We start from the raw sequence: 18,154 nt of genomic DNA on the forward strand, positions 1-18,154 counted from the left end.
CTGAAGTACACACACAGAGCTGTGCAGGAAGTGTGATTTTTATCGTGGTGGAAGCAAAACAGCAAAAGTCAGAGGGAATCCATGACGACATTGATCAAATGTGAAGCGTACTTTGCTGCTTCTTTTGCTGCCGGCTCGGCGAATTTTGGTTGGAGAGAGACAAAACATCAGAATCGCTGAGCTCCGACGGCTTGTCCGTGTTCGGGCCGTCGGGTGAGAAAGCCGAGAAAGACAAAGCTGATTCTGATGCGTCCGCTCTGTGTTTACGTCTTTGTGTGGAATCCGTTAATGAATCGATATCGCTTTATTCAAGCTACTCACCTCTCTCTTCCACCTGCACTTTCAACTGGACCACGGCCAATCAGAGAGGTCCCGCCCCTGACTATCTCTGATTGGTTTAGTCCATGATAGGGGCATAATGTGTGTCTGTTGTTGACCACACGGAGAGTTGCAGAGATTTTTTTTTTTTTTTTTTTTTGTTACCCGAACAGTTGGTCGCACAGGTTCAACCAAATGTTTATTTTTAGTCGCACCACTGAAAAATTTGGTCGCACTCTAGAGCCCTGCTAAGCGATGGACAATATCAACGGCCTCTTCTAAGTTCAAGTCAGGGGCAATCTTCTGAAGCGTTTGCAAAACCTTCACTCTAATGTTTTCGTCTTTGTCTTCCTTCACCCCTTTCAGCTTTAAGCACCACCTCATTCGGTAGCGCTCTTGTTCTCTCACTCTTCTTTTCAAGTCTTCGTTTTCTTTAAGCAGCTGTTCATTCGCATTTGCCAGTTTAACAACTTTCAGTTTGCAATCGACTATCTCTGCAGCATTAAACTCTACAGCCTTAGCCAAGCTGGCAACCATAGCTGCACTTTGTCTGTTTTGTTCCTTCATATCTTCCAGTTGTACTTCAAATTTCTTCTCAAGTCCCAGAATGGCTTCAAAAATAGTTTTATTGGAGATATCATCTTCCTTCTCTGAAGATTTTGTTCTTTCTCCTCTGGCGGTTGTTTTGATGGAGTTGGCGGCGCCGAGTCTGCTCCCCGTTCTCGCTTGTTTAGGCCCACGTTGGCGGCTTCAGTGCTAGCATAGCCATGGTCACTGACTTTAGCATGCGAAGACGTCTTAACATTGGGGTTTGACGGCACAAATTGCAGCTTTGCATTCTTAATAACCTTTTGGGCATCCATAGTTATAGTTCGAGTGGAAAGAGAATAAAGTTACTTAGCAAATTTTGCGGTCTTTCGGAGCTCCTGAAAAAACACGACTGTTCAAGCCGCCATCTTGGTGCCTCCCCCCTGTTCTCATTGTTAATAGACTGTTATTGGTCGGGTGGTTTAAAGTCACATGATGCTAAAGCTTCCTGTCAGCAGGTGTACTGACGCTCTTCAGATTCTGCATATGTAACCAAGGTTACCTTGTTTGTTTGGATTTAGGATTGTGGGCGGAGCCGTCGTGTTCTGTGACCTCGTGAATAAACGTGCTCGCCGTGGTTGTGAATATGACATCGTTTCAGCGTTAGCACCGCCATCATAAACTCTATTTAAACGGGCTGAAAACGACGCTAACTATGTTTTCACTGCAGCTCCGCTCGACTGCGAGATGAAATCTGACTCCAGCCCCGAACGAGATCACATCCAAGATGATGACATCACCAAGGAGCCCGATGTCGCTGACGGCAACAAGAAGAGGAAACGGAAACCCTACAGGCCAGGTGAAGAGGGGGCGGGGCCTGGGATAGGTCAGAGCAGGGTTCTGTGCGGACATGTCTCCACGCCAACCAGTCTGTGTGTTTGTATGTGTCTCAGGTATCGGCGGGTTCATGGTGCGTCAGCGTGGCGCCAAGGCGGGGGTGGGTCCAAACCGCATCAAGCTGTGCAGGAAGGATTCGACGGAGATGCTGCCGGGCCGGGATGAAGGTGAGACGCCTCTCGCCTGTGGACACGCCCACCTTTCACCCACTGCTGATGCCAAAAACAAACTCTGTTTTGATTGCAGACGTTGCCATGGAAATGGCGCCCACAATCACTGACCAGACAACAGAGAAGTCGAAGAAGAGGTACAGGAAGAAGAAAACGAAGCTGGAGGAGACCTTTCCCTCTTACCTGCAGGTAACACTCTCACTCACTCACTCACTCGCGCACGCACACGCACACGCACACAATGAGAATCCCTGCACTCTGATTGGCTGATTCCTCCTCTCTCCAGGAGGCATTTTTTGGTCGAGATCTTCTCGATCGAAGCCGACAGGTGGACAGGGGGGCGGGGCCAGAAGCAGCAGCCAGTAGCCAACCAAGACCAGCGACAGGTAACCTGAAAGGCCCAACTCCTGGATTTCAGGCCCCTCCCCTCTCTGGCGGCAGCAGGAAGGTGGCAGCGCTGCGTGAGTTACTGCTTTGTTTATGTTTTTATCAGCATTTCATCCTCACTCATCATTGGCTGAGGAGCTTGGTAGAGGATGATGCCACTTCCTGTTGACGGACAGAAAGTGTCATGACCTTTACTCGGGCTTCTGAATTGTGAGTGAATCGTGTTTGTGTGTGTGTGTGTGTGACCATCCAGCCGGGTCGGATGGCGGTCTCGTGGATCTGTCCGACGTCCTGAACACCGACCCTCACATCCTCGCCACCGGACACACAGGTACTCCCATCAGCCCCTTCACCCTCTGCCCACTCAGGGACCACACCAACGAAGAAGAGCTCACACCATAACTGTGTGTATTTGTTTCCAGGTCAGTTCCAGGTGGAGCGCTCCCCGTCTCCATTTGGTAAGACTCCCCAGGAAGACCTCCTCCTCCTCCTCTTTCTCCTCCTCCTCCTCAGTCTCACTTTGGTTCAGTTTTGTGTTTCTGGACGGCCAAAATAAATTTAATAAACTACAAAATGAAACGGCTGCAGTTCCTCTGACGTCCAGCAGAGGCAGCAGTCAGTCAGGCCCCGTACAAACTGTGTCTGGAGATGATTTCCTTGTTCTCTTGTTAGGGGCGTGGCCTCTTTGACTTGACAGGTGGTTGTAGCTGTCTGCTAGCTTTACCTGAACTCAACCTGTGGACCACGTTTGTGCTGCTGGAGCCTTCTGAAACTTTTCTTCCTCTTCTGCTCCTGTTTGTTCTCCTCCTCCTCCTGTCCTGTGATATAACGGCCTGAATCATCTTCTCCTGCAGAGATCAGACTCATTCTTCTTCTGCTGCTTCCTGCTGACCTCCAGTCTGTCCGTGCATCTGTCTCTCTTATTTAACCCCCTTCCCCTCTCTCAGCAGGTCTGGACATCAGCTCTGTGGCACATGACGCCTCTTTGACTTCTGAGCCAACGGGAAGCAGTGGGCGTGTCCAGAGGGCAATGCAGGAAGAGCCTCTGGACGCCATCTTGAGTCCTGAGCTTGATAAGATGGTCACTGATGGTGAGTTGAAGAGGGTCTGAGAAGCAGGAAACAGGAAGTGCTCACAGATTCTAGAGCAGCTGATTGACGAGTGTTCTTCTGTTTCAGGTGCCATCCTTAGCAAGCTCTACAAGATCCCAGGTAAGACCGAGCACCTGTGTGGGCGTCAGCGCCATAAGTCAGCCAAGGGTTTATTAATCTAACTAAGATGATTGACCAATCAGAAACAGGGAGAGGTCAGCTGACAACAGAGCGACTGAAAAGGGAAGTTGGCACTTGGCTTCAAACGTATTCGTTATTAAATGTTGAGCAGCTGCTTCTGCACAGACAGCATCACATGGATACAAGTGATGCTGTCATCCATGACCTCGTTAGTCCCGTTGATGAGTCGGTGCTCGTCACCATCACGCTGTCATTGAAAGCTCATGTCACGTCATCCATGCTGACCGATGCTGGAGGAAACTTGAAGTGTGTGTGTGTGTGTGTGTGTGCAGAGCTGGAGGGAAAGGACGTGGAGGAGGTGTTCACTGCTGTCCTCAGTCCAGACAGCAGCAACAGCCAATCAGAGCAGAGTCAGCACACACATGCAGCTGCTGGGAGCAAGACGCACAACACAGGTACAGACGCACAACACAGGTACAGACACACACACACACAGGTACAGACACACACACACACAGGTACAGACGCACAACACAGGTACAGACGCACACACACAGGTACAGACGCACAACACAGGTACAGACGCACACACACAGGTACACAGTGACCTCTGTCTGAAGGCGTTGGTGATATTTCAGAATAATAAAACTACAAACATGTGAACCCGAGCCGTGTTACGTGGCGATGTCACTAACGTCATGTAACCAAAGGTTAGCTGAATTTAACTGTTTCAGTTTCCTCGTTATGCTGACATTTGTCTGCTCGATGTTTGAGTGAGATACAAACTCATGACTAACTTTAAAAGTTTATTTCTGGGCCGCTTTGCTTCAACCGTCCACCATTTTTTCCAAACATTTCTTCGACCTGCAGCTGTCTCGCCATCGTTTTTGTTGATAAGTCTGAACCTAAAAAGTTTATGAGGGTTCGACTGAGCTCTGTTTGAACCTTCCAATCACCTCTGATCACCTGTATTGATCACCTCTCAGGTGCCGTGCCGTTTCCTCGCCTCCCACTGATGAACGGCCTCTCACCAGCTGCTCCTCCTATGATGCCCGGTGTCCAGGGTCCAGTCAGCTTTAGGGTCCTCCCTACCGAAAACCCCGCCCCCATCCAGGGCCCCACCTCTGCATTAGTTCCAGCCAATCAGCAGGCTCCGGCTGGTGAGGGCGAGCAGGATGCGCTGTCAACGGCTCAGAGGAGCACGCTGAAGTGGGAGAAGGAGGAGAGTCTGGGAGAGATGGCCACCGTCGCTCCGGTGCTCTACTGTAACACCAACTTCCCCCAGCTTAAGCAGCAGTACCCAGGTACGTACACACACACACACACACACACACACACACAGTGTGTTCAGTGTGTTGACAGAGCTGACAGCTGTTTCCTGTATCAGACTGGCCCACCAGAGTGAAGCAGATCACCAAGCTGTGGAGAAAGGCCAGCGCTCAGGACAGAGCACCCTACGTGGTGAGTTCCTCCTTCTCCTCCTCACTGTGCGAAGGACTCTGAGAGCTGAGGAAACGTTATAAAAGCGTGTAAGAGCCTGTTGACAGGACGAAGGTCCTGTCAACAGGCTCTTGTGTCCTTTTGAGTTGTTTCCAGAGTGTTGATCAAAGGTGTCCATTTAAAGCAGCAGGGTCATCTTCTAGCTCCGGACCCTTCAAGGACTCAGACAACTGCTGTCTGAGTGTGATCAGTGTCCACACTGTCACAGTGTCCTTGTTCTGTAACAGTGTGGACACTGATTACAGTGGATCTGATCCCAGTACTGTAAAGATTAAGAACTTTGAGCCACGTGCCTGCTCATCAACCATGATGGCGTTCGTTTAGCGTCCTCGCCGTCTCTGACCACGTGCTGTTTTCCCTCTGCAGCAAAAAGCTCGGGACAATCGAGCGGCTCAACGCATCAACAAAGTGCAGCTGTCCAATGACCCGCTCAAACGCCACCCGCCCTCACAGCAGCAGCTGTCCGCGCCGCTGGGACCCTTTGACACTGTTTCCATGGAGATAGAGATGCCGTTCAAGGACCCGCTGAGGCCCAAGGAGTCGGAGCAGGAGCAGGAGTGGAAGTTCAGACAGGTGAGCAGAGCCCGAGAGCTCCACACGTCCAGGTGTCCGTTATGGTGACGTAGCAGCAGAGCGAGAAACCAACAACCAGACTCTAGTCAGAAAACACCTGATTTAACAGAAACACACTTTAGTGATGCAAACAGCAGCGCAATGCATGATGGGACACAGAGCGCTGCCTGCTGGTTGTAGACACACTTTGAGGGTGCTCTTTAAAATTAGTCACGCAAATGTTTCTGCACAACAAGTCAAAGGCCGCGCTCCCGGGTCAGCAGGCTGCACGCCACCGCTTCAACCTCGAGACAGTCACGCAGACTAAATCGCCATAGAAACAATCCGTACTCACTCCAAGGCTGGCGCTGGTTTCCAGCTCTCAGTAGTAACCATGGTAACCAGAAGGCAGCACGCCGTGGGGTGTATTTGTGATAAAGATGATGCTGTGATGTGCATGCCCGCTGAGCCGCCCTCCCTCACACTAACGTCTCTGATGTCATTGAAAAGGGAGGGGTTAAAGACAGAGGGGAAGCCGATAAGAAGAGGCAGGAAATCCCCCCCCAAAGCAAAAAATCTCCAACAGATACAGATTGTCCCTGCCAGGCATCCGTAGCAGCTCCGGTAAGACCTCAAGGCCAACCTGTCGGAGGCAGACTTCCTGGATCCACGAGCCTCTGAAACCCTCTGACCTCACCTCAGGATTCACTCTGGAGCTCCACGAACCGTCAGGAACTTGTCAATCGGCCTTTAAACGAGCCAATGGGGCGTCAGTCAGAGGCATCAAACTTCAACAGTTTAAATAAAGAGTGACGGAGCTCAAGGCCCGGAGCTGAGCGAGGGTTTCAGAGCCGTGGAGCCGGCCTCAGCCTCGTCCTCCTCTCTGGGCCAAAGGACGGCTTAAATTTGAAGGAGGGAGGGAGGAAGAGGAGGGGTTAGCTCTGATCTGACACAACGTCACAAGTCTGTGCTGGCCCAGAGTTGGAGGCCGCGGCCCAAGTCTGCCTGCGAGCTGACTGCTTTTATTCTGAAGGGGTGCTGCCTGGCTCTGAATGTCTGCTGAGAATGGCTCCGGAAACTTCTGCTCTGCCTCCTCCAGACTCCTCCTTACAGCACCTCCACACAAACACATTCTGTCCGGTGTCCTCCATCCATGCATGTGAGGGAGGAGAGCTCAGGTCCAGACCTGCTCCACACTTACTCTATTAAAGTCTGTTTCCACGCACAGCTTCTTTTTCACTCGAGTTTATGGTTAAAATCATGTTTAAGGAGGAGTTATGGGGACGTGACTCCTGGGATTTTATTCTGAAAGTCAGAACAAACTGGAGCCTCAAAAACGTCCAGCAGAGGCAGCAGTGAGTCAGTCCCCATACACTCCCATGTTAGTCAGACATGTTTACAGCTTTGTCTCTGTAGGGTTTCCCCTTTGTAACACCTGGTGTTATATCTCACAGTGGTTCAGCGTAGCTGTGTCTGTCAGACCTCAGTGTTTCTGTGTTGACGTGTTTGAGCTCCACCTGTTGCCCTCACGCCTGTCGCTCTGTGTCCGCCTGTCTCCTCGCCCGTCCCTTCTGTTTTTCTCTCTCAGCAAATGCGTCAGAAGAGCAAGCAGCTCGCCAAGATGGAGGCCACCCAGAAGCTGGAGCAGGTGAAGAATGAGCAGCGGCAGCAGCAGCAGCTCCTGGCCAGCCAGCGCCTCTCAGGCCCCCAGTCGCCTGAATCTGGCAGCCACAGCCCCGTGCCCACCGGAGGAAGCGCCTCCCCTCAGCTCCACCCGGGTCTCAGGGAGGGTCAGCCCAGGCAGCACCTCCTGCAGGGAAGTTCTGGACCAGCGGACGACATCTTCCTCCGGCCTCAAGCACCGCCCCCTTCTGGCTTTTCCTCACTCCCTCAATCCCCACATCCCTCCTCTCCCCTCCACCAGCCAACATCTTCCCCCCAGATGTTCTCTCCCCCCTCCTCCCGCCCTTCCTCACCCTGGGACCCCTACAGTAAGGTTATAGGCACTCCTCGGCCCTCCTCTTCCCAGCCTGGAGGCCCTGCAGCCTCCCAGCAGCAGCATCACAGCTCCCTTAGCACCTCCCCAGCCCATGATGTCGTAGGCTCTCCTGCTCCATCCCCCGACTCCAAAACACCTGACGTCTTCAGAAGCCTCGGGCCACAACCAGGTAACCCCACCCCCGACCCTTCAGTCAGACATGCCGGCATCCGAGTGGCCGAAGCCTACCAGAAGACGAACGTGCGAGTCCCTGCGCCCGAGTCATGCAGTCGTCAACTGGTCCAGGGTGGTGTGTTTAAGGCCCCCATGCCCCCTCAGCAAGAGGCATTTGGTGGTGGAGGAGGAGGAGGGAGGAGGGACCTGTCAAGGCTCACAGACCCAAGTTTTGCCCCCCCTCCTTCACAGGAGCCTCCCTTCCCCTCCAGCCCACTGTCAGGTCTGGGCTCCCCCCACCGTAGCCCCTACGCCCAAGCGCCCGGCACGCCCAGACCAGATTACACTCAGCAGATGTCCGACCCCTTCACCCAGCAGTCACCTATGACCTCCCGGCCATCTCCGGATCCCTACACCAACCCTCAGACCCCTGGCACGCCTTGTCCCCACTCTGACCCCACATACCTCACCACACCGCCTGCGCTGAGACCAGACCAGTACAACCAGCAATCCATGAGCCGCCGTCCGTCCCCCTCTCACCCAACCCTCGATCCCTACGCCTCCAACCCGGGCACACCCCATCCAGCTGTCATCGACCGCTTCCCCCGATCACCAGGGAGTCAGCGGACCGGCGACCCCTACGCACAACCCACAGGTACACCGCGACCCTCGCCGGATCCCTACGCCCAGCAGCCCTCTACACCACGACCCCAGAAGGCCCACGAGCCATTCAGCCAAACCCCAATCGAGAGCTTAGCTCCTCAGCCTGCAGCTTCCGCTTCATCCCCTCTGGCTCCAGGAGACCCAGGGACCTTCACCCCAACGCCCCACCAGGTAACATCACAGCCCACGGCCTCTATTCTCTGCCACAGAGTAGCGTCTTCTTCTACTCATCTTTTCTCTGGTCAGTTACAGCAGTCACCAGGAAGACAACAACAGCAGGACTCATTTCCCAGAACCCCCAGCAGCCACACCCCAAAGCACCCTGGGATATCAGAAGAGAGCTTCTCTGCTTTGGCCAGTCACACTCCGGGTCACGATCCGTTTGAGCAGGGTCACATGACACCAGGCCGATCGCAAACCGACAAGACGACAACCACTGAAATATCTGCTTTAGACGGGTCGATGAGCGTGATGCCTCAGCTTGGTGACTCAGGGGAGAAGCTGAGACAGGTGAGACAGGTGTTGTAAGTCCACGTTTGTCTGGACGAGTGTTGCTGGTTCTCGTGTGTTTAGCGAGTTCATCTGTCTTCCTGTTTTCTCTGCAGCGTCAACGGCTTCGGGAGCTCATCCTGAGACAGCAGCAGCAGAAGAGCACGTTACGTCAGGAGAAGGGTCTGCAGGAACCGGCTCCTGGACTTGCTGCACCCCCGGCTGCTCCAACAGGATCCTCCCCTGGTTCTGGCACACCTCTTCACAACTGGTCGCAGGATGACTCCTCCAGCTCCAACTCCACCGCTTCCCCTGTCCAGACAGACCCATTTGGGCGCCCTCCGCCCCCGTATCCTGGCACGATACGGCCTGCCGGGGCTCCAGCCCTGAGGTTCCCTGGAGGGTTCCCAGGAGAACAGCAGAGGGGTTTCGCGCCCACCGAGGCTTCTTTCCCCAGACAGAGCCTCCCCAGAGAGCTGGGTGTCCAAGGACCAGGATCGAGGTGAGAGGAGCAGAAGAGTCCTGGTTGAGATCTGATGTTTTTTTTTTTGTTTTTTGTGTGTTTGTGACTTGCACTCGCTGCCCTCTACAGGTTTGGAGCTCCAGCTGGCCTCCATGAGACTTTCCTGCGTGCACCCCTAGGATCAACGCCTGCCTCTGGGCTCGGTGCTGTGGAGGTTCGTGTTCAGATGAGGAGGCCAGTGCCCGGGGACTTCACCGCCATCCGTCCCCACGGGACTCCAAACGCTCACCCGCACATGATGCAAGGTCAGCACAGCTCCTCCGACTGGCCGATGAGTCAAAAATGTTGAAAATGAACTTGACTGATAAAAAAATTCTCTTTCCCCTCAGGTGTCCCCCAGCCCTTCCTCCCTCGCTCTCTCCCCATCCAGCAGCACAGCATCATGGGACAGCCCTACATTGAGCTTCGACATCGCGCTCCAGAGAACCGCCTGAGGCTGCCCTTCTCTCTTCCTTCAGCCACGGACCCCGAGGCCCCTCTCCTGCACCCCAGAGACCCCCACCCACCTGCCATCAGACCTGGTCCTGGGGCCAGGATGGGTGAGACGCTGATGGCTCAGCAGATGATGATGGCAGGCGCCGTGGAGCAGCTGAACCAGCAGGATCCTCAGCAGCAGCACCTTGGCCACACGGCAGCTCTGACTCAGACCGGCGAGCCGGCACTCTCGGGAGCCGATGGAATCGAGGAGCACCTGGAAGGGGAGGACTCGGCTGTGAAGGACCTGGAGGATGTAGAAGTGAAGGATCTGGTTGACCTGAACCTGAACCTCGACCCTGAAGATGGTATGAGCGATCGAGTCCGGGTCCAGCTTATTTCACCTTGGCTAAATCCAGAAATTACACCTGTTCTGAAGCAAGTTATCGATCCTTCTTGACCTTGACTGACTCGTCCTCTAACTCTCTTTCAGGTAAAGAAGACCTGGACCTGGGTCCCAATGACCTCCACCTCGATGACTTCCTGCTGTCGGGGAAGTTTGACCTGATCGCCTATGCCGACCCTGAGCTCAACCTGGAGGACAAGAAGGACATGTTCAACGAGGAGCTGGATCTGGGCGAGTCAGCGGAGGAGAAGGAGAGCGGAGAGAGGAAGGATGTAGTTGGTGGTTCTAGAAAGACTGACAGCAGCTCCCACCTGGTCGGACAGATCAAACAGGAAGTGAGGGACGACAGCAAGACGGGGGCAGCTCGACCTGGGGTCATCGCCACCAGCAAACCCCCGGGAGCTCTAGGACTTGAGGTTTCCTCTGTCCATCACATCAAGGTGGGACATTTTCAATTTATCAATAATAAATATTAATCAATAATTAGTTCAATAAGGAGAACATAATAAATAACCCACCACTGCCTCCAGGAGAAGCTGGAGGACTCCGGTTCTGTTTCAGGGGCTTTGTCATCCCTCAAGCCCCAGGAGGAGGTACCATCCATGGGCATGGTATCCAGAGTTCAGCCCCCTGTGACCACAGGTAAACAAACACAAGCCTGAGCTGCCCCCCTCGTGTTATCGACCAATCATTGATCTAATCAGCAGATTTGAAATGGAAGAACTGTTTCTGATTGCTCTTCCTCTCCCAGGACAACAGCCTGTCTTCCAGCAGCAGCAGAGGCCTTTTGGGCCCCCCTCATCCTCTCCTCAACTCACCCCCCACCCTCAGGCTGTCTCAGTGTCTCCTCACACCAGTCTGCCTCCTCAGGCCCCCCAAGGCCCGCCTCACCCACTGCCTCTCCAGCCTCCTCACCTCCTCCTTACCACTCAGACCGAACCTCCACATATGGGGACCTCCACGCAGAGCCAGACCCAGGGTACCTTTGCTCAGACCCAGGTCCAGAACCAGAACAAACAAAGGCCTCTGCTTCTGGAGGAGCAGCCGCTTCTTTTGCAGGACCTCCTGGACCAAGAGCGCCAGGAGCAGCAGCAACAGAAACAGATGCAGGCCCTGATCAGACAACGCTCCACCACAGACTCTGCGTTCCTTGGTGTGGGTAAGTCCAGAATCCTGAAACACCCCGACAGTCCAGAGCCTCTGAAACTCCCCCTGAAGCACCATTGGACTGTCTTTCTCATGAAGCCCCTGCTGAACTCTTGTGTTCTTGTTTTGTCCTGCAGACTTTGATTCCATTACAGACCCCATCATGAAGGCAAAGATGGTGGCTTTGAAAGGCATAAACAAAGTGATGTCTCAGGGAAACCTGGGTCTGAATCCCGTGGTCATCAACAGGTATGACCTTCTGACCTCTGACCTCAGTGTTCTCTGTGAACGTTCCCTCTCTCAACTTCATTTGAAGTCTTTGTCTGTGTGCGCGTCAGGTTCCAGCAGCCTCCAGCAGCCCCAGGTCCTGAGGTCCCCCCTCAGCCTCCACACCTGGTATTACAGGTATGTTGAAGGACTCGGACACAGTACCTGACCACACAGGACAGAGCATTTCTCTAACATGTCTGCGGTCTTTCTCTGTGTCAGGAGGGGAAGGTGAACCCTCAGCTGGTGCAACCCAACCCCCCAAGCCTTGGCCCCGGGTTCAGCAGTGAGTATCAGAAACCAATCAGAGCAGCTTGAACAGGTTATTGTACATTCAGAGCAGTGGTTCTAACACAAAGCCCGGGGAGAGCTTTATACGGTCACATAGAATCTGAAAGAGACCAACTGGTTTCGGTTTGTTGCATTAAAAATGACTGGAGTGACTGAACGTGTGTTTTACCTGGGTGGCTGTAGCTCAGTAGAGAGAGCAGCGTCTAACCCCGAGTTGTTCTTGAACGTTGGATAGAAACGTGTGCTTGTAGGAATGATGAATGAGGCAAGTTGTATAAAGTGCTTTGAGTGCTCAGAGTAGAAATGTGCTAATTCAGTTTAAATGACCTATAATAACCTTCATATCCACACTTTCTAATCTCCAATTCAAACACAACCAACACGATGAAGAGGATCTTCCTCAGGCACAGAGGAGAAAGACCAGGCACTCATTTATGAGCTCTGATCAGTTTACGCCTGCGTGTAAACGTTTAAAGTTCAGTTCTTTCTGGAGCCTGTGCAGACAGCAGAAACAGCAGCATGCGATCAAAGTTTCTCTTTGATCGCATGCTGCTGTTTCTTCTCAGCCACATATGAGCGAAGTCAGATTCCTTCTTCTCCTCATCACTAAATTCTGACTCCTTCTTTTCCCAGATGAGCCCAAGCGGCCGCAGTACGAGGACTGGCTTGGAGAGACACAGCAGCTCCTGCAGATGCAGCAGCGCCTCCTGGAGGATCAGATCGCTGCCCACCGCAAGACCAAGAAGGCTCTGTCAGCCAAACAGAGAACGGCCAAGAAGGCGGGCCGTGTCTTCGCAGAGGAGGACGCCGCCCAGCTACGCTACATCAGCGAGCAGCAGGGAGTGGTCCAGAAGCAGCTAGAGCAGGTAACGGAGCTGATCCCAGTGCAGAATAAATCCAGATTATCAGATCAGACTGAACTGAAGGTAAAGGCCGGCCGGGGGCAGCCAGTGAGGCAGTGAAATCTGTAAGGGACCGTTTTCAGGGGCCGGTGTATCCACAGTGAGTGCTTCTTGTCTGTGTTCAGATCCGGAAGCAGCAGAAGGACCACGCCGAGCTCATCGAGGACTACCGGACCAAACATCCTCACAGGGGTCTACAGCAGCAACCGGCACCCCCCCTCCCTCAGAAGCTGCTCTCACAGCCCATCGTGCCCCTGCAACCACACCCGGGCGGCCCCGCACCGGCCCGTCTCCCAAATGTGCCTCCCGGTTGGACTCCAGGGGGTGGGGCTCCAGGGGTGATGGGGCAGAGGATGCCGCCTCATCAACCCCCTCAACTCCCCGCCGCCCTACCCAACAGCCCGCAAGTAGCCCCACACACCCAGGCGCCCTCTGCCATAGTGCCGGGCCTCGCAGCTCAGACGGCAGGCTTTACTGCCGCCTCCCAAGGCCCCACCGGAGGTCCCAATGGAGCCACAGTGGATGGAGCTGGCCCTGCCCCTCAGGTAACAAACATGGCTGCTGCACCCCACTGTGATCTAGACCTGATCCAGAACCAGACTCACATCATAAATCAGTAGATGGGGAGGGGGGGATTATCTCCATATGTTTGAGCCCTCATACCTCCATCAGCACAGGAGACCCCACAGGAAGTTCAGTCTAATGCTGGTCGACATCCCGATTTGTCAGTCCATCTTTTATGTATCTCTGAACATCTGTATTAGAAAAGCCAATGAGGGGGGGACCCTGCAGTAACACTGCTTCATGTGAGCTTACTCTCTGAAACAAAAGTAAAGGCTGCTCCTGGGCGCTGGCTAACCCCTCTGACTCCGCCTCCTCCACAGGTCAAGTTTGACGACAACAACCCGTTCAGCGAGGGTTTCCAGGAGAGGGAGAGGAGGGAGAGGCTGAGGGAGCAGCAGGAGAGGCAGCGGGTTCAGCTCATGCAGGAGGTAAAACATCACGGAGGAGGAGGAGCAGAGCAAGCTGGGTCAGGCCGCAGTCAGCAGAGCTCCTCCTCATAGAGCACGTCCCCTCTGACTCCACAAGTTTCTGTTTAACCACAACATGAAGACGTTCATGCTCTCACAGCTGGAGCACGCCCTGGTTAAGAACCAGGAAGAGTTAAATGTAAAGAGGAGTGAGACGGAGCGCAGTGTGTTTCCTAAAACACACTCAGAGCATTAGACTGGACTCGGTGTTAAAGAGAGTAAACCAGTTTAAGCAGATGGGTTTAGACTCTAATAAGGGAAGAGAGCCAGTATCGCTGATTTCAGGAGGAAGTGAATCCCAAAGTCGGGGAGCAAAGCAGCTGAAAGCTCTGTTCCTCTTAGTGGTGAGACGGGAACAATGAGGTGAAGACCTCGGTGAATGAGAGGGAGTAAATGTGGAGTAAATCACACAAGTAGGGAGGGACCAGGTTATGGATACACGTCAAAGTGAAGGAGACTCGAGCATCTACAGGCAGTGGAGCTGATGAAGAAGAGGGTGATGTGCTCTCTGGAGGCTGTGCGAGTTATGATCGCGAGAAATCCGAATTACAGTATCTGAGAAGTGACGAGGATAGGAGCAGCATGTGGGGCGAGGAAAGGAGTAAGTGCAGGTATGCAGACCAGGTGGAATGACAAAGTGCTGTCGAGGAGGACACCCAGACTGTTACCCTGAGGGGAGGGGGGGTGGAGGTGTTGTCAGTATTAATGGAAAACCTGTAACCTGTGCTGACAGGTTTTATTACTACTGAGTGTGAGACACTGGAGGAGAGCCATGATTTAACCTCACTGAGGCAGGAAGAGAGGGCATGGGTGGAAGGGTGAGACTGGGTTTGGAAGGAATATACAGCTGAGTGTCAGCTGTGTAACAGTGAAAGCTAATATTTATGTGGAAGCACTTCAGTGATGAATAACAGAGGCCCCAACACTGAACCCTGGGGAACACCGGCAGAAACAGGAAATGAACTTGAAGAGTGAGCTTTAAATTGAATGAACTGAGAGATGTGAGGTGAACCAGGCAGGGAGGACAGTCTTTCCAGAGGATGGTGTGGGAAATCAAAGGCTCAGCTCGAGAAGGATGAGGATGGTGAGGAAACTGGAGTCAGCTGCCATCAGGACGTTGGTCGTTTTTAATATGAAGTAGATGGAAACCAGACTGGAGTTGTTCATAGAGATTATTGTTGTTACTGAGACGTGTGTGAAGCCGAGAGGAGACAATTTTCTCACGAGTTTAAGAAACAAAGAGGAGATCGGATGTCTAAATGAATTTATTTGTACCAGGCTTTTCAAGAATGGGAGTAAAGGAGGCAGGTTTCAATGATGAAGGAACAAGTCCAGTACTGAGGGAAGACTGAGTAATAGTGATAATAATGGGGGCCAATGAGGTATGACAGCTTTTAACGAGTACAGTGGGAAGAGGGTGGAGCTGACAGACAGACTGAATCATTATTGGTACATCCGATCCTTGGAGGAGAGTCAAACTTGAAGATGGTTGAATGGTAGACAAGGAGGGAGCAAGGAGTCTGTTTCAAGGACTACAGCTCCAGCAGAGGTGTCAATATTAGAAATGTGGGTTACGGTAAGAAGGAAAAGAGTCTGGAGGCCTGGTTACATCCACGAGAACAGATTAAACCACATGAGTATGTCATTGTTGTGTGTATGAATAAAGCGTGGTTGTCAGGGGTTAAAGGTCAGAGGTGTCTGCAGCCTCCTCCTGCTCATGAATCCTGTTGATGTGCTTCCAGGTGGAGCGTCACCGCGTCCTGCAGCAGAGACTGGAGCTGGAGCAGCAGAGCCTCTTGGGGGCCTCCGTGCCTCCTGCCGCAACTCCGTCGGGTCCTCAGGTGGGACCGACAGCGGGTCCTGCCCCCGGAGGGGACGGTTTGTCTCAGATGCCCTTTTTCAGCTCCGAGCTGCCCCAGGACTTCCTCCAGACCTCCAGACCTCGACCTCAGCACCACAGCCAGATGGCAGCGACCTTTCCCCTGCAGGCGGGCCTCCGCCAAGGCTTCACGGCAAGGCCTCTACTCCCTGGAGCGCCCCCTGTTCCAACAGGTGAACCCCCCATGAACGTGGCTCCTTCCAGCCTCCAGACCAGGCCGAGGCTCCCTGGCCTCACAGGACCCTCAGCCCCAGGGCAGGCACACCCAGCTGGGATAGGAGCAGCAGGAATGCCCTCCTCCCATCCGGCAGGGCAGGGACATCTATTCGGACACGACTCCTCCTCTTCCTCTCCCTCCACTCCTCTGGCCACTTCCTTCCCCTGCTCCTCCTCTGGTGGCCCTGCCTCCCTCATCCAGCTGTATTCTGACATCATCCCGGACAATAAACCGAATAAGAAGAGGAGTAGGAAGAAGGACGGAGAGGAAGCCACAGGAGGAGGGGGGGCCAGGACGCCACTGTCCTCACAATCTGATGACCTCGCTGCCCCTCCCACCCCTGCTGTCTCTGACACTGCGTGCTCCACACCCACCTTTGGCAGCATGGACCAATCAGAGCTGTCTTTCCCTCAGAGCTCCTCCCTCTCTGGTCTGGCCCCATCATCAGAGCTGGAGAGGCAGCTGTCCATCATCTCTGCAGCCCAGCAGAGAGCCTCCGGGCTGGGCTCAGAGTGCCAGAGAGGGCCCCTGTCTGCAGCTCTGCTGAAGATCAAGGTGCGCTTGTTTTCACACTTCATCCCACTTGTACTGCAGTGGTACTGTAGTAATACTGTGATAGTGGATGAACTATGGTATTGTGTGTACTGCAGTAGTACTGCGGTGGTGTGTGTGCTCCCGTAGCAGTCACTTTCCTGGGTCTCTCTGCAGGAGGAGCGTGAGGAGGCCGCAGCCTGTGGAGCCAGGGTGGTGAAGATGGAGGAGGGCCGGGCAGAGCCGTTCTCCCCCACGTCTCCTCATCAGGCAGGCGATGCAGGTAAGGAGCTGCTCAGACACCTGCTAAGGGACAAGACCTCCCCTGCCAACACGCCATCGCCCATCACCCAAGCTCCGCCTATCGCCCGGCGACAGCTGTCCAGCGATGGCTGTCGATCTGAAGAGGAAGATGCACCTGGTTCCCATGGCAACATGGTGAGGAGGTGGCCAGGGCAGACAAATGGAATGTCATGTGACCTTTTAGTTAAAAAAGCTGATCATGTGCTCCACCTCCAGGTGGCGAGGGACGGTACTGCCTCAGAGCTGCTGGACGCCTTCGGCAGGAAGAAGACGCAACGCTGCAAGAGACCCGCCCGGCCCGACAAAGACCGAGCTCCTCCCAAGTACAAAAGGAAGAAGAAGGAGGAGGAGGAGAAGGCACTCCAATCCTGCTCCACCTCTTCCTCCTCTGACCCGGTGGTGACACACCTCAGACAGGTAGAGCCCCGCCTCCTCCTGTTTACTGAGCAGGAAGCAGATGTGTCTGAAAGTTTAAACCTCTCCCCTCCATCAACAGCTGGCAGTGCTGCCCCTCATGGAGCCGGTCCTGGGGGTGGATCTCAGTCTGTTCCCCCCCTACGGCAGTTCCTCTCTGGGCCGAGACTCCCGGCTGAGCGGCTCCTTCGGCAACGCCTGCCTGGATGGAGTCACCGACTACTACTCCCAGCTCATATACAAGGTACCGCTGCATGGGTACTGAGGTAATACTTTAGTAATGGTGTAGTACTGCTGTTTAATTTTACATCACTTCCTGTCTGCTCCTCCAGCAGAACAACCTCAGTAACCCCCCCACTCCTCCGGCCTCCCTGCCACCGACGCCGCCTCCTGTTGCCAGGCAGAAACTGGTGAACGGTTTCGCCACGACAGAGGAGCTGACCAGGAAGGAGGTCGGCGAGCAGGATGGTGAGAGGCTTACTTGACCCTCTTCTTTGTCTGACAGGCACAGGTTAGCCTGTGCAGATGTGACAGTGTGGCCGTAAGTATGTGGACACCTGACAGCTGCACGAGAGTAACAGCTGATCTCTTCCTCCTGTTTCTACCTCAGTGAAAGGTGTGTCTGCTCTGAAGCTGAAAGGGGAGGAGCTTCTCAGTTTAAACCATCCCTCCAAGACAGTAGATGTGCCTGCCTCCCTCCCAACCCCACCCCACAACAACCAGGAGGAGCTCAGGTAAGCCCCGCCCCTCAGATGTGAAGCCAAATGCCTCGTTGTCGTCTTGAGTCGCGCTGACTCTTCTTCGTGATTTCTCATCCTCAGGGTCCAGGACTCGTCAGAGCAAGATGACCCCGACAGCTACGTTCCATCGTCGTCCCCGGAGAGCGTGGCGGACATAGAGGTCAGCCGGTACCCCGACCTGTCCTTCATCAAGCTGGAGCCT

The 18,154-nt window shown here is 54.0% G+C and overlaps 1 protein-coding gene across 10 annotated transcripts in view; it reads left to right on the forward strand.

Moving 5' to 3' along the window:
- kmt2ca (lysine (K)-specific methyltransferase 2Ca) overlaps window positions 1-18,154 on the forward strand; it is a 48,315-nt gene that overhangs the window by 23,067 nt on the left and 7,094 nt on the right. For 2 of the 10 annotated variants that reach the window (XM_084940234.1, XM_084940244.1), the window contains 34 exons: window positions 1,577-1,705; window positions 1,800-1,910; window positions 1,990-2,102; window positions 2,200-2,374; window positions 2,554-2,631; window positions 2,723-2,758; window positions 3,248-3,391; window positions 3,479-3,511; window positions 3,865-3,987; window positions 4,519-4,836; window positions 4,920-4,993; window positions 5,399-5,605; window positions 6,095-6,208; window positions 7,173-8,570; window positions 8,646-8,909; window positions 9,005-9,390; window positions 9,481-9,656; window positions 9,741-10,193; window positions 10,319-10,671; window positions 10,762-10,873; window positions 10,983-11,390; window positions 11,515-11,626; window positions 11,716-11,782; window positions 11,867-11,930; window positions 12,569-12,801; window positions 12,963-13,382; window positions 13,722-13,829; window positions 15,611-16,519; window positions 16,673-16,933; window positions 17,015-17,215; window positions 17,295-17,456; window positions 17,545-17,680; window positions 17,823-17,946; window positions 18,034-18,154. The exon at window positions 18,034-18,154 is cut by the window's right edge and continues 55 nt beyond it. In XM_084940234.1, the coding sequence (XP_084796360.1) occupies window positions 1,577-1,705; window positions 1,800-1,910; window positions 1,990-2,102; window positions 2,200-2,374; window positions 2,554-2,631; window positions 2,723-2,758; window positions 3,248-3,391; window positions 3,479-3,511; window positions 3,865-3,987; window positions 4,519-4,836; window positions 4,920-4,993; window positions 5,399-5,605; window positions 6,095-6,208; window positions 7,173-8,570; window positions 8,646-8,909; window positions 9,005-9,390; window positions 9,481-9,656; window positions 9,741-10,193; window positions 10,319-10,671; window positions 10,762-10,873; window positions 10,983-11,390; window positions 11,515-11,626; window positions 11,716-11,782; window positions 11,867-11,930; window positions 12,569-12,801; window positions 12,963-13,382; window positions 13,722-13,829; window positions 15,611-16,519; window positions 16,673-16,933; window positions 17,015-17,215; window positions 17,295-17,456; window positions 17,545-17,680; window positions 17,823-17,946; window positions 18,034-18,154 (8,123 nt within the window). The remainder of the gene's footprint in view (window positions 1-1,576; window positions 1,706-1,799; window positions 1,911-1,989; window positions 2,103-2,199; window positions 2,375-2,553; window positions 2,632-2,722; window positions 2,759-3,247; window positions 3,392-3,478; window positions 3,512-3,864; window positions 3,988-4,518; window positions 4,837-4,919; window positions 4,994-5,398; window positions 5,606-6,094; window positions 6,209-7,172; window positions 8,571-8,645; window positions 8,910-9,004; window positions 9,391-9,480; window positions 9,657-9,740; window positions 10,194-10,318; window positions 10,672-10,761; window positions 10,874-10,982; window positions 11,391-11,514; window positions 11,627-11,715; window positions 11,783-11,866; window positions 11,931-12,568; window positions 12,802-12,962; window positions 13,383-13,721; window positions 13,830-15,610; window positions 16,520-16,672; window positions 16,934-17,014; window positions 17,216-17,294; window positions 17,457-17,544; window positions 17,681-17,822; window positions 17,947-18,033) is intronic. The other 8 variants (XM_084940236.1, XM_084940237.1, XM_084940235.1 and 5 more) reach the window with 8 other exon arrangements.

This window comes from Perissodus microlepis, chromosome 9 (genome assembly GCF_051167445.1).
Source record: "Perissodus microlepis isolate ML-2025 ecotype Zambia chromosome 9, ASM5116744v1, whole genome shotgun sequence".
Lineage (NCBI taxonomy): Eukaryota > Metazoa > Chordata > Actinopteri > Cichliformes > Cichlidae > Perissodus > Perissodus microlepis.